Source organism: Bos mutus, chromosome 7 (genome assembly GCF_027580195.1).
Source record: "Bos mutus isolate GX-2022 chromosome 7, NWIPB_WYAK_1.1, whole genome shotgun sequence".
Taxonomy (NCBI): Eukaryota; Metazoa; Chordata; class Mammalia; order Artiodactyla; family Bovidae; genus Bos; species Bos mutus.
In genome coordinates, this window is record NC_091623.1 from 18,281,880 (window position 1) to 18,297,876 (window position 15,997).

Genomic DNA, 15,997 nt, shown 5'->3' on the forward strand with positions numbered 1-15,997 from the left:
GATTCTCAGAGAAACTGAGTGAAGAAAAGTTCCACTAACAGAAAGATATTAGGGTAGCTAATTTGAGAGAAATAGAATGTGAATTTGGACAAGTGCCAGTACAGATGTCATCAGAATTAGTGGGAGTGATCCTAAGTTCAGAACAGAATACAAGTATAAATTACCCTTTATTAGGAAGTCATTTTCACACACATACATGGTCACATAGTAAAAAAGTATTAAGTGAAAATCAATAAATTATACTTACATTATTATCCGGGGGTGGTATTCCATTACTGAATTATTAAGGTAAAAGCGCTTGAAATACATACAAGCTGTACCCTAAGATTAAAAATACACATATTATCAGAACCTACATACAAGTTGTTCTGTATTAAAAAAAAAAAAAAAAGCTTATTTATGCAACATTCCTTAAAAAAGTCACTGGTAAAAAATACCAAAACTTATTTTTTCTTAACTCTAAATAAATTGCGATAAATTACTACAGAAGAACCACAGCCAAAAGACCTTCTGTTGTCCTTCCACACCTACTTTGGGTTAGCCTTCCTGTGGTCACTGACTTCAATTAAAAACTGTATGGTGGTTTTATACAACAGGCTCCCCATTCCAGTATTCATGGGCTTCCCTGGAGGCTCAGATGGTGAAGAATCCGCCTGCAATGCAGGAAACCCGGGTTTGATCCCTGGGTTGGGAAGATCCCCTGGAGGAGGGCATGGCGGGCTACAGTCCACAGAGTCACAGAGTTGGACACGACTGAGTGACTAAGTATACACATATACTTGTATAATTTATACAAATGATCAAAGCTTAACCAGTCAATCTTATAAAATATTGATAGAATAACACTGTTAGAGCAATGAGTCTTCTCTTTAAATCCACTCTAGATCTGTGATCTAACCATGATCACTGCTGCCAAACCAAACATCAGAAGCAGCAGCTACCATTTACTGACTGCATCCCATGTGCCACATTTTGTGCGAAGTACAAAACTATCACCTTATTTTAATTCTTATAACAATTTGGTGAAGGGTTGCTATCCCTACAGAGAAAGAAACTGAATATCAATGAGGTTAACTGACTTGCTCAAGGTCACACATCTAACAGGAACAGGGATGTTTTCAACCAAGGTCTGCCTGTACTTTTAACCCCTATTTCATTTGGCTAGAACCAATGAAATAAATATCTATTTTAGGATGGAAAAAATATATTTCTTTTTAAGTACTTCTGAAGTTTAGTTTGGTCACTTTACATGAAACAAACATCAAAACTATCAGTTATAAAAATAAGTTATATAAAGGCAAATTCCACAAAGAAGTTTATTCAAGGATTCAGTTTCTTCACCTGAAAAGATCACTTAAACCTACTGCCTCATGTTATAGCTTCCTTATCAGAAAAGGCTAGGACCGAATCTGGAGATGGAAAGGAAGCACGTCTAAAATTTTACATAAATCTGATCTCAGATAAAAGTCTGATTAAAAAAAGAAAATACTATGAATACTTTTGGACTATATTTTCAATATACTTCATTTATCAATTTTAAAAATGGAGATTATTTACTAGGAGCTTATTCTTTTGTGAGTCATAGATTATTCACTCAGTTTAACTTTAAAATGTATGATCTACTTTCACTTAAGGCTTTCATATTGATATTCACAACAAATCTGTGAGATAATATGGAAAAAATAATTTATATGCATCCTTTTTTAAATCTTGCAGCTTTTAAATTTATTTTCTATCAACAAGAATACACATATCCAGATGGGAAAACAAAATAGTACCCCAGTAGAATAAATGAAGTGGAGACACACAATCTACCTGTAAGAATTCAGATTAAGGATGGTAGAGATAGATGATCCAAGAACTCAGAAAAAGAAGAGGCATAGATTAAGACAAAAGAAATGTTTAACAAAGAATGAGGAAATATAAAGGACCAACAGAGATGACCAATACCTTAACTCAAATAAAAAATACATTCGAATTCTACCCAGCAAGGCTCTCATTCAAATTCAACAGAGAAATCAAAAGCTTTATAGATAATCAAAAGCTAAGAGAATTTAGCACCACCAAACCAGTTTTACAACAAATGCCAAAGGAACTTCTTAAGGTGGAAAAGAAACGGCCACAACTGGAAACAAGAAAACTACAAACGGGAAAGCTTTTATATACCAGCAAAGGCATATATACAGTAAAGGTAGGAAATCATCCACACACACAGTAGCAACTGTGAGGAGAGTACAAATGCAGGATATTGAAAATGCATTCGAAACTAAGAGACCTGAAACTTAAAACAATCTAGTGTACATTTACACACACACACACACTCACACACACACAGACTTCCATGGTGGCTCAGTGGTGAAGACTCCATCTGCCAATGCAGGAGACGCAGGTTCAATCTCTGGGTTGGGAAGATTCCTTAGGGAAGGAAATGGAAACTCATTCCAGTATTCTTGCCAGGGGAAATCTCTTGGGCAAAAGAGCCTGGCAGGCTATAGTCCATGGGGTCACAAGAGTAGGCCATGACTTAGAGACAAAAGCAACTATATATATATGTAAAATCCTCATGCTAACTGCGAACCAAAAATCTATGACATACACACACACAAAGGAATCCAAACAAATAACAATGAACAAAATGGCAATAAGAACATGCACATTGATAATTACCTTAAACGCAAATGGATTACATGCCCCAGCCAAAAGACATAGACTGACTGAAACAAGACCCATATATGTACTGTCTACAAGAGACCCCACTTCAGATCTAGGGACACAAACAAACTGAAACTGATGGAATGAAAAAAGATTCCGTGAAAATGGCAATCAAAAGAGAGCTAGACTATTGGGGCTCATTCATATCAGACAAAACAGACTAAAGACTGTTGCAATAGATTAAAAAGGACACTACATGATGATCAAGGGATCAATGCACAGAGATACAACAACTGTAAATACATCTGCATCCTGCATCAGATCAGATCAGTCGCACAGTCATGTCCGACTCTTTGCGACCCCATGAATCGCAGCATGCCAGGCCTCCCTGTCCATCACCAACTCCCGGAGTTCACCCAGACCCACGTCCATCAAGTCAGTGATGCCATCCAGCCATCTCATCCTCTGTCGTCTCCTTCTCCTCTTGCCCCCAATCCCTCCCAGCATCAGAGTCTTTTCCAATGAGTCAACTCTTCGCATGAGGTGGCCAAAATACTGGAGTTTCAGCTTTAGCATCATTCTTCCAAAGAAATCCCAGGGCTGATCTCCTTCAGAATGGACTGGTTGGATCTCCTTACAGTCCAAGGGACGCTCAAGAGTCTTCTCCAACACCACAGTTCAAAAGCATCAATTCTTGGCGCTCAGCCTGCTTCACAGTCCAACTCTCACATCCATACATGACCACAGGAAAAACCATAGCCTTGACTAGGCAAACCTTTGTTGGCAAAGTAATGTCTCTGCTTTTCAATATGCTATCTAGGTTGGTCATAACTTTCCTTCCAAGGAGTAAGCATCTTTTAATTTCATGGCTGCAGTCACCATCTGTAGTGATTTTGGAGCCCAGAAAAATAAAGCCTGACACTGTTTTCACTGTTTCCCCATCTATTTCCCATGAAGTGGTGGGACCGGATGCCATGATCTTCGTTTTCTGAATGTTGAGCTTTAAGCCAACTTTTTCACTCTCCACTTTTCACTTTCATCAAGAGGCTTTTGAGTTCCTCTTTACTTTCTGCCATAAGGGTGGTGTCATCTGCATATCTGAGGTTATTGATATTTCTCCCAGCAATCTTGATTCCAGTTTGTGTTTCTTCCAGTCCAGCGTTTCTCATGATGTACTCTGCATATAAGTTAAATAAACACGGTGACAATATACAGCCTTGACGGACTCCTTTTCCTATTTGGAACCAGTCTGTTGTTCCATGTCCAGTTCTAACTGTTGCTTCCTGACCTGCATACAAATTTCTCAAGAGGCAGATCAGGTGGTCTGGTATTCCCATCTCTTTCAGAATTTTCCACAGTTTATTGTGATGCACACAGTCAAAGGCTTTGGCATAGTCAATAAAGCAGAAATAGATGTCTTTCTGGAACTCTCTTGTTTTTTCTATGATCCAGCAGATGTTGGCAATTTGACCTCTGGTTCCTCTGCCTTTTCTAAAACCAGCTTGAACATCAGGAAGTTCACGGTTCACATATTGCTAAAGCCTGGCTTGGAGCATTTTGAGCATTACTTTACTAGCATGTGAGATGAGTGCAATTGTGCGGTAGTTTGAGCATTCTTCGGCATTGCCTTTCTTTGGGATTGGAATGAAAACTGACCTTTTCCAGTCCTGTGGCCACTGCTGAGTTTTCCAAAGTTGCTGGCATATTGACTGCAGCACTTTCACAGCATCATCTTCCAGGATTTGGAATCGTTCAACTGGAATTCCATCACCTCCACTAGCTTTGTTCGTAGTGATGCTTTCTAAGGCCCACTTGACTTCACATTCCAGGATGTCTGGCTCTAGGTCAGTGATCACACCCTTGTGATTATCTGGGTCGTGAAGATCTTTTTTGTACAGTTCTTCTGTGTATTCTTGCTATCTCTTCTTAATATGTTCTGCTTCTGTTAGGTCCATACCATTTCTGTCCTTTACCGAGCTCATCTTTGCATGAAATGTTCCTTTGGTATCTCTGATTTTCTTGAAGAGATCCCTAGTCTTTCCCATTCTGTTGTTTTCCTCTATTTCTTTGCATTGATCACTGAAGAAGGCTTTCTTATCTCTTCTTGCTATTCTTTGGAACTCTGCATTCAGATGTTTATATCTTTCCTTTTCTCCTTTGCTTTTCGCTTCTCTTCTTTTCACAGCTATTTGTAAGGCCTCCCCAGATAGCCATTTTGCTTTTTTGCATTTCTTTTCTATGGGAATGGTCTTGATCCCTGTCTCCTGTACAATGTCACGAACCTCATTCCATAGTTCATCAGGCACTCTGTCTGTCAGATCTAGGCCCTTAAATCTATTTCTCACTTCCACTGTATAATCATAAGGGATTTGATTTAGGTCATACCTGAATGGTCTAGTGGTTTTCCCTACTTTCTTCCATTTAAGTCTGAATTTGGCAATAAGGAGTTCATGGTCTGAGCCACAGTCAGCTCCTGGTCTTGTTTTTGCTGACTGTATAGAGCTTCTCCATCTTTGGCTGCAAAGAATATAATCAATCTGATATCTGCATAGGAGCTCCTCAATATATAAGGCAAATGCTAACAGCGAAAAAAGGAGAAAAGGGCGGTAACACAATAATAGTGGGGGACTTAAACAACCTAGACAGCATATTCAAAAGCAGAGACATTACTTTGTCAACAAAGGTCCGTCTAGTCAAGGCTATGTTTTTTCCAATGGTTGTGTATGGATGTGAGAGGTGGACTATAAAGAAAGCTGAGTGCCAAAGAATTGATGCTTTTGAACTTAAGTGCTGGAGAAGACTCTTGAGAGTCCCTTGGACTGTGCAAGGAGATCCAACCAGTCCATTCTAAAGGAGATCAGTCCTGGGTGTTCACTAGAAGGACTGATGCTGAAGCTGAAACTCCCAATACTTTGGCCACCTGGTGTGAAGAGCTGACTCATATGAAAAGACCCTGATGCTGGGAAAGATTGAAGGCAGGAGGAGAAGGGGATGACAGAGGATGAGATGGTTGTATGACATCACCGACGCAATGGACATGAGTTTGGGTGAACTCTGGGAGTTGGTAACGGACATGGAGGCCTGGCGTGCTGCGGTTCATGAGGTCGCAAAGAGTTGGACATGACTGAGTAACTGAACTGAACTAAACACCCTACTTACATCAAGAGACAGATCATCCAGACAGAAAATCAATAAGGAAACTCAGGCTTTAAATGACACATTAAACCAGATGGGTTTAACTTAAATTTATTGAATATTTCATCTGAAAGCAGCAGAATAAACATTCAAGTGTACAGGGTACACTCAGACAGATCACATGTAACCCATAAAGCAAGCCTTGATAAATTAAAAAAAACTGTAATCACATCAAGCATCTTTTCCAACCACAATACTATGACATTAGAAATCAACCACAAGAAAAAAATTGTGAAAAACACAAACACTTGGAGGCTAAATAATATGCTACTAAACAACCAATGCATCGCTGAAGAAATCAAAGAGGAAATCAAATTCCTAGGAACAAATGAAAACCAAAGCAGGACAATCCAAATCTTTAGGATGCAGTAAAAGCAGTTATACAAGGGGAGTTTATAGAAATACAGTCTTACCTCAGGAAATAAGAAAAATCTCAAACAACCTAACCTTACTCTTAAAGCAACTAGAGAAAGAAGAGCAAATAAAACCCAAAGTTAGCAAAAAGAAAGAAATCACAAAGATCAGGGCAGAAATAAATGAAATTAGACACGAAGAAAATAATAAAAAAAACAAGCTAGTTCTTGGAAAAGATAAGCAAAATTGACAAACCTTTAGCCAAACCCGTCAAGAAAAACAGGGGAGGGCTCAAATCAATAATGAAAAAGGAGAAGTTACAATGGATACCACGGAAATACCAAGGATCACAAGAGACTTGTACAAGCAACTATGTGCCAATAAAACGAACAACCTAGAAGAAAAGGACAAATTCTTTGAAATGCAAATCTCCCAAAACTGAACTAGGAAGAAATGGAAAATATGGACAGACCAACTGTAAGCACTGAAATAGAAACTATGATTAAGAATCTCCCAAACAAAAGTCCAGGACTAGATGGCTTCATGGGTAAATGCAATGAAACCTTTAGAGCAGGGGTCCCCAACCTCTGGGAGCCAATGCCTGATGGTCTGAGGTGGAGCTGTTGTAGTAATAATAGAAATGAAGCACACACTAAATGCAATGTGCTTGAAATCACCCCTAAACCGTCCCCACCCCAGCCCTCCAGGTCCACTGAAAAACCGTCTTCCACAAAAACAGTCCCTGGTGCCAAAAAGGTTGGAGACCACTGATAAAGAGAATAGTTTAGAGACTAGTTAACACCCATCCTTCTGAAACCCTTCCAAAAACTGCAGAGGGAGAAACACTCCCAAACTCATTCTATGAAGCCACCATCACCCAGATGCCAAAACCAGACTGACACCACAAAATACCACTCATGAACATAGATGCAAAAATCCTCCACAAAATACTAGCAAACTGAATTGAACAATACATTAGAAACATCATTCACGAGGACTTCCTTGGTGGCTCAGTGGTAAAGAATCTACCTGCTATTGCAGGAGACACAGGCTCAATCCCTGGTCCGAGAAGACCCACATGCTGTGGAGCAACTAAACCCACGTGCCACAACTACTGAGCCTGCGCTGTAGAGTCCAGGATCCGTAACCACTGAGCCCACGTGCCCTAAGGCCTGTGCTCTGCAACATGGGATGCCACCCAATAAGGCCGTGCACTTGCAACTAGAGGAAAGCCTGTGCAGCAGTGGAGACCAAGCCCAGCCAAATGGTCATATGCTGTGATCAAAGGGCATTTTTCTTAGGCTACAAATATTTTTCAATATCTACAAATTAATTACACTGATATACCACATTAACAAAATGAAGAATAAAAACTATATGATCATCTCAATAGACACAGAAAAAACCTGACAAAATCCAACACTGATTTGATTAATACTCTCCAGAAAGTGCACAAAAAGAACCTACCTCAACACAGTAAAGGCCATATATGACAAACCCACAGCAACATCATGCTCAAGAGTGAAAAGCGGAAAGCATTTCCTCTATCATCAGAAACAAGACAAGGATGTCCACTCTCAACATTCTTACTCAACAGTTTTGGAAGTCCTAACCACAGCAATCAGAGAAGAAAAGGAAACAAAAGGAATCCAAATTAGAAAACAAAACAAAAAAACTGTTACTGCTGGCAGATGACATTATACTAAACATTGAAAATCCTAAAGATGTTACCATAAAACTACCAGAGCTTATCAGTGAATTCTATACATTTGCAGGATACAAAATTAATACACAGAAATCTCTTGCATTTCTATATACAAATGAAAGATCAGAAAGAAATATTAAGGAAACAATTCCATTTTTGACCACATCAAAAAGAATAAAATACCTATGAATAAACCCACCTGAGGAGGCAGAAATCCTGTACTCTAAAAACTGTAATACTCTGATGAAAGATATCAAAGATGACAAAAACAGATGGAAAGATTTACCATATTCCTGATTGAAAGAATCAACACTGTCAAAATAACTATATTACCCAAGGTAATCTACAGATTCAATGCAATCCCTATCAAATTACCAATGGCAGTTTTTGTAAATCTAGAACTAAAAAAAATCTTAAAATTTGTATGGAAACACTGCTGCTGCTGCTGCTGCCAAGTCGCTTCAGTCGTGTCCAACTCTGTGCGACCCTATAGATGGCAACCCACCAGGCTCCCCTGTCCCTGGGATTCTCCAGGCAAGAACACTGGAGTGGGTTGCCATTGCCTTCTCCAATGCATGAAAGTGAAAAGTGAAAGTGAAGTCGCTCAGTCATGTCTGATTCTTAGCGACCCCATGGACTGCAGCCTACCAAGCTCCTCTGCCCATGGGATTTTCCAGGCAAGAGTACTGGAGTGGGGTGCCAAAGACCCCAAATAGCCATACCAATCTTGAGAAAGAAAAACAGAGCTGGAGGAATGAGGCTCCCTGACTTATGACTATACTATTAAGATACAGTAATTAATACAGTATGGTACTGGCAAACTATTAGAATCCGCCTGCAATGCAGGAGACCCCGATTTGATTCCTGGGTCAGGAAGATCCGTTGAAGAAGGGATAGGCATCCCACTGCAGTACTCTTGGGCTTCCCTCCTGGCTTAGCTGGTAAAGAATTCCACAATGTGGGAGACCTGGGTTCAATCCCTGGGTTGGGAAGATCCCCTGGAGAAGGGAAGGCTACCCACTCCAGTATCCTGGCCTGGAGAATTCCATGGACTGTACAGTACATGGAGTCACAAAGAGTCAAGACACAGCTGAGCAACTTTCACTGGCAAACCAACAGACACATAGATCAATGGAACAGGATAGAAAGCAGAGAAATAAACCCACGCACTCATGGTTATTCTCAACAAAGGAGGCAAGAATATATAATGAAAAAAAGACATTCTTCAATAAGTGCTGCTGGGGAAACTGAACAGCTACCTATACAAGAATGAAATTAGAACACTCACTAACACCACACACAAAAATAAACTCAAATGGATTAAAGACCTAACTGTGAGATCAGACATCATAAAACTCTTAGAGGAAAACAAAGGCACAATACTCTTTGACATAAATCACAACAGTATCTTTTTGGATCCACCTCCGAGGGTAATTAAATTAACAAATGAGATCTAATTAAACTTAAAAGGTTTTTGCACAGAAAAGGAAATTATAAACAAAACAAAAAGACAACCCTCAAAATGGGAGAAATGCAAACAAAGAACCAACAAGGGATTAATCTCTAAAATATACAAAGAGCTCATGTAGCTCAATATTAAAAAAAAAAAAAAGAAACCCAATCAAAAAATGTGCAGAAGATATAATATAGACATTTCTCCTAAGAACATATACCGATGGCCAAAAAGCACATGAAAAGATGCTCTGCATGGCTAATTACTAGAAAAATGCAAACCAAAAATACAATGAGGTATTAACACACATCAGAATGGCCATCATCAAAAATTTTACAAACAATCCATACTAGAGAGGGTATGGAGAAAAGGGAACCCTCCTACACTGCAGCTGAGAATGTAAAATGGTACAGACACAGTGGAGAACAGTATCACTTCAGTTCAGTCGCTCAGTCGTGTCCGACTCTTTGCAACCCCATGAATCGCAGCTTGCCTGGCCTCCCTGTCCATCACCAACTCCCGGAGTTCACTCAAACCCACATCCATTGAGTTGGTGATGCCATCCAGCCATCTCATCCTCTGTCGTCCCCTTCTCCTCCTGCCCCCAATCCCTCCCAGCATTAGAGTCTTTTCCAATGAGTCAACTCTTCGCATGAGGTGGCCAAAGTACTGGAGCTTCAGCTTTAGCCTCATTCCCTCCAAAGAACACCCAGGGCTGATCTCCTTCAGAATGGCCTGGTTGGATCTCCTTGCAGTCCAAGGGACTCTCAAGAGTCTTCTCCAACACCACAGTTCAAAAGCATCAATTCTTCGGCGCTCAGCCTTCACAGTCCAACTCTCACATCCATACATGACCACAGGGAAAACCATAGCCTTGACTAGGCGAACCTTTGTTGGCAAAGTAATGTCTCTGCTTTTCAATATGCTATCTAGGTTGGTCATGACTTTCCTTCCAAGGAGTAAGCGTCTTTTAATTTCATGGCTGCAATCACCATCTGCAGTGATTTTGGAGCCCAGAAAAATAGTCTGACACTGTTTCCACTGTTTCCCCATCTACTTGCCATGAAGTGATGGGACCAGATGCTATGATCTTCATTTTCTGAATGTTGAGCTTTAAGCCAACTTTTTCACTCTCCTCTTTCACTTTCATCAAGAAACTTTTGAGTTCCTCTTTACTTTCTGCCATAAGGGTGGTGTCATCTGCATATCTGAGTTATTGATATTTCTCCCAGCAATCTTGCTTTCAGCTTGTGCTTCTTCCAGTCCAGCGTTTCTCATGATGTACTCTGCATATAAGTTAAATAAGCAGGGTGAGAGTATACAGCCTTGACGGACTCCTTTTCCTATTTGGAACCAGTCTGTTGTTCCATGTCCAGTTCTAACTGTTGCTTCCTGACCTGCATACAGGTTTCTCAAGAGGCAGGTCAGGTGGTCTTGTACTCCCATCTCTTGAAGAATTTTCCACAGTTTATTGTGATGCACACAGTCAAAGGCTTTGGCATAGTCAATAAAGCAGAAATAGATGTTTCTCTGGAACTTTTTTGCTTTTCTGATGATCCAACAGATGTTGGCAATTTGATCTCTGGTTCCTCTGCCTTTTCTAAAACCAGCTTGAACATGTGGAAGTTCCCGGTTCACGTATTGCTGAAGCCTGGCTTGGAGAATTTTGAGCATTACTTTACTAGCATGTGAGTTGAGTGCAATTGTGTGGTAGTTTGAGAACGGTATGGACGGCTCTAAAAAACTAAAACCAGAGCTATCATATGATAAACAATCCCACTCCTGGGCATATATCTGGAGAAAACCATACTTCAAAGATACAAAGACCCCAATGCTCATTGCAGCACTATTTACAACAGTTAAGACATGGGAGCAATCCAAATGCCCATCAACAGAAGAATTTAAAAAGAATATGTGGTACACGTATACAATGGAATATTACTCAGCCATAGCCAGGTGGCCCAGTGGTAAAGAACCAGCCTGACAATGAAGGAGACATAAGAGACATAAGTGATATAAGAGACGTGGGTTCAATTCCTGGGTCAGGAAGAGCCCCTGGAGAAGAAAATGGCAACCCACTCCAGTATTCTTGCCTGGAAAATCCCATGGACACAGGAGCCTAGCGGGCAAAGTTCTCGCAGTCACAAAAGAGCTGCACATGACTTAGCAACTGAACAAAAAACAAATATTCCATTTGTAGCAACATGAATGGACCTAAAGATTAACATACTAAGTGAAGTCAGAGAAAGACAAATATCATACGATATCACTTCTATGCGGAATCTAAAAATTACACAAATGAACTTATTTACAGAACAGAAACGGACTCACAGACTTAGAAAACAAACTTTTGATTAACAGAGGGGAAAGATGGGGGATGAGGGATAAATTATGTTACGATTAAAGTACACACACTACTGTATGTAGATAAACAACAAGAACCTACTGTATAACACAGGAAACTCTAGTTAATACTCTGCGATAACCTATATGCGAAAAGAATGTGAAAAAGAATAGATATATGTATCATTGCTGCTGCTGCTTAGTCGCTTCAGTTGTGTCTGATTCTGTGGGATCCCATAGACGGCAGCCCACCAGGCTCCCCCGTCCCTGGGATTCTGCAGGCAAGAACACTGGAGTGGGTTGCCATTTCCTTCTCCAATGCATAAAAGTGAAAAGTGAAAGTGAAGTTGCTCAGTCGTGTCCAACGCTTAGCGACCCCATGGACTGCAGCCTACCAGGCTCCTCCACCCGTGGATTTTCCAGGCAAGAGTACTGGAGTGGGGTGCCATTCCTTCTCCGAGATATACGTATATGTATAACTAAATCACTTTGCTGAAACATAACACTGTAATCAAATATACTCCAATTAAAAGAGAGGATAGAAAAAATTACAGAGACAGCATATACAAATGCATATAGCCAAAAAGTTTTAACTACCTATTTTTCCTCAACAACACCCTATCACAGTACAAACACACAGAAACACACAAGCACATACACAAACATCCGAAACAAAGGCATGAGAACCCAGAGGGAAAATAATTTTTTTCTTTCCCTATAAAATGAGAATGTCATGACATATCCAGCAGACCTCAAAATTCTTTTGACATGAAATGAGTTTTGAAACATTGTGTAAGATACAATGTAAGAATTCATAATTTAATGCATTCATTGAAAAATATGTGACAACAAATATTGATGCATAAATTATATACATAACTAAGGTGCATTTTTGAGTAAAGTGGATAGAGAATTGAGTTAAATATTTATAAGAGGATATAAGTTAGCTTATAAGATTAATCTTTATAAGCTCTTGTAAGTTAGCTACAGAAATTTATACCTCATTACCACTAAAGCTTACCACAACAGATCTTGGCATTGCTGGCTTAAACACCGAACAGAATTCCAATAATCTTTTCTCATAATACTTGCAGAGCGTTATTTCTTCATGAGGCTCAAGAAAGACGGGGTCATTTGGAAGAACCTTTAGATCAAAAGTTAGAACAAAAGTTTAATAAGTTAGATAATCTTAATATTTCTCTGTGCAGATTTAATTAAGTTTTTATCTCTAACCAAAGGGAAATGTACCTCATTTTCTCTTTACAGAATTGCTAATATTACACAAAAATAAGTTTTAAAAAATATTCAATAAACTAAAACTGTGCCACAATTGCATAACTTCTCAGAATGTCAGCTGAATATTTGCTCACTAAGGTATAAGCAATCATGAGGAGCGTGTGTATATGCTCACAAGTTTGATGTCACTTTTACAGATCAAAAGGAAGAAACCGTCAATGGTTGGAAAACTTTCAATAGCCCTTTCTCAGTCGGTTATTGAGTCACAGAGGTTGAAGTAAAAATCAAGTGTCTCAAGGATATTTCTGACCCTTAACATATTACCTCTTCTGCATCTCTATAAAATTTCTACGAAATACACTGTAGGGTTAATAAATACTACAATTTTACAACAAAAAAATCTATTTGGTGCCACTACTGGTTTAATTACAAGTGCCAAAAAAGGTATGTTGAGTCCTAACACCAGTACCTCACAATGTGAGAAAATAAGGTCTTTGCAGATACAATTAGTTAAGATGAGGTCCTACTGAAGTAGAAAAGGCTTCTAATCCAATATGACTGGTAGCTTTGTAAGAAGAACATATAAAGAGACAGAGACACAGGGAGAACACTCTGGAAAGAAGGAGCTAGAGGCTGGAGTTGGCTGCCACTAGCGGAAAAACACCTGGGGTTACCAGAAGCTGAAAAGGAAAGGGTCTAGAAGTTGTAGAGAGCACTACTCCACAAACACCTTGGTCTCACACTTCTAGCCTCCAGAACTCAAACAATAAATCTCTGCTGTGTTAAGTCACTTAGTGTATGGTATTGTGGCGGGCCTAGGAAACTAACACAGGTGGGGCTCATTTTATAGAGATAGCATGGCATTGCGATTTACAGAAGGACAGCTGAAACCAGATTCCATGGGTTCAAATCCTGGCTCTGCCACTTACTAGCTATAGCCTGAGAAGTTATTCAACCTCTCTGTACTTCAGTGTCCTCAGATGTAATGCAAGGATAATAACAGTATCTACCTCATGGGGTACTTGTGAGGATTATATGAGCTAACAGTTGCCAAATACTGAAAATTTAGCAAAGGAAGTACTACTCTGTACAGCACAAAAATAAAATGATATGAAGTAAACGAGAGTTACAGGTAAAAGTAAAACTGGAAGGGCGTGGCGGACAGACTATAGTCCAAACCTTCTGTAGTCAACTGGTTTGTGCTAACGGTGTCTCATCCCCCTTCTTCTGCCCTGCCCCATCCAATCAATCCAATCTTTCCCAGAAAGCTCTTTCTAGAACAGAATCTGACAAGATTAATTTCCCATTTAGAATCTTTCTAAGGTTTCCCATCTCTCCATCACAGAGTTCAAACTACTTACTTCCGCTTACAAGTTCCCTGCCTGTGTTCTCCAGCCTCTCAACACTCTGCTTCCGCCACACACGATCAAGAGCGTTCCAGAGACCAGCTCTGCGATTTCTGAACTCCGCCTTTGCACCTGTGGCTCTGTCCGCCGGGAAAGTCCTTTCCCCATCTCCACACCAGCCACTAAGAGAAACCTACCCCCGGTACATTAGCATCCTACAAAGTGTTTTCTTTGCCTTGTTACTGACTATACAGTCCGCCGCTCGACTGAGGGGATGGACGGCCTTGTCCGTCTCCTTACCCACTGTACCTGGCAAGGTGCTCGCTGTTGATTAGATGGATAAACGCACTCTGCGCCGAGGAGGCGGGAGGGAGGTGTGGGGTACGTCCTGGGGGAGGGGGGGGACAGGCAAGAGTTTACAGAGCCCGAGCCCTCACCTTCCCGTTCGCCACCGCTTTGCATTTGAATTTGCGGTTGGCATCGGCCCGCAACCGCGCCAGCTGCTCCTCGCTGGCGAAAGTCCAGTGCCTCTTCTGGCTACTGTTGTGGTACATCGGGAAATCGGAGGCGAGGCCCAGGGAGCCTGTAGAGAGAAGACCACGAACTGTACAAAACCTGACGTAAAGCACCTAAGCCACCTCCAGGATCCCACGGAAGCCAAGTCAGGACAACCCGGCGCGGGGGCGATGACGTCAACCTCACGTGGTAATTCCGTCCCCAGTCGCGTTTCCGGAGCGGATTAGGAGGAGAATGGCTCCTGGTGTCTCCAGCGCCTGCTACCCCAAGTGGGCGTGGCCCACAGAAGCCGCTCCTCCTTTCCTGGCTCTAGCTCCGCCCCTTCCCGACAAGATTTAAAGGAGAAGCGACGCGGAGGGCTGTTCAAAAGGGAATAGCAATACATTTAGGACTTGTGAAAGCTAACCTGAACAATTTAACGTGCTGCGATTCATGGGGTCGCATGGAGTTGGACACGACTGAGCGACTGAACTGAACGATTACATGGGGATGACATTGGGCAGATCAGATTGAACAGCCAAGATCGTAAAACAGAAGCATTCCTGGTTCTTTTAACGAAGTATGTCTGGAGCCGTACCAAATTCTCGGCCTCAGAGAGACTGGAACATGGTTGGAAAACTAGAAGCAGTGCGTGGGTATTGCTCTTTACTATTCTGACCCTAATGTGTCCCTGTCTTATTCTTCCTGCAGTAAATAACCTAGTTTCTCTAAAACAGAACATTACTAAAGGAAAAGAAGAAATAGCATTTAAAAAATATCCTCAATATAAATTTAACTCCCCCCAAATTCAAACACTTTTTCTTTTATATTTTAGGACTACTGAAAATTAAGATGTAAAGACAGTATCAGTTCAGTTCAGTCGCTCAGTCGTGTCCAACTCTGCGACCCCATGAATCACAGCACGCCAGGCCTCCCTGTCCATCACCAGCTCCCGGAGTTCACTCAAACTCACATCCATCGGGTCGGTGATGCCATCCTGCCATCTCATCCTCTGTCATCCCCTTCTCCTCCTGCCCCCAATCCCTCCCAGCATCAGAGTCTTTTCCAATGAGTCAACTCTTTGCATGAGGTGGCCAAAGAACTGGAGTTTCAGCTTTAGCATCATTCCTTCCAAACAACACCCAGGACTGATCTTTAGAATGGACTGGTTGAATCTCCTTGCAGTCCAAGGGATTCTCAAGAGTCTTCTCCAACACC

The 15,997-nt window shown here is 40.9% G+C and overlaps 1 protein-coding gene across 11 annotated transcripts in view; it reads right to left on the reverse strand.

Moving 5' to 3' along the window:
• Positions 1-15,997, reverse strand: part of CCNH (cyclin H) — a 247,853-nt gene that overhangs the window by 47,117 nt on the left and 184,739 nt on the right. For 7 of the 11 annotated variants that reach the window (XM_070373103.1, XM_070373099.1, XM_070373104.1 and 4 more), the window contains exons 1-3: positions 14,594-14,903; positions 12,724-12,846; positions 248-321 (exon numbers count right to left, since the gene is read on the reverse strand). In XM_070373103.1, coding sequence (XP_070229204.1) covers positions 248-321; positions 12,724-12,846; positions 14,594-14,746 — 350 coding nt within the window. In that variant the 5' untranslated portion in view covers positions 14,747-14,903. The other 4 variants (XM_070373095.1, XM_070373102.1, XM_005905818.3 and 1 more) reach the window with 4 other exon arrangements.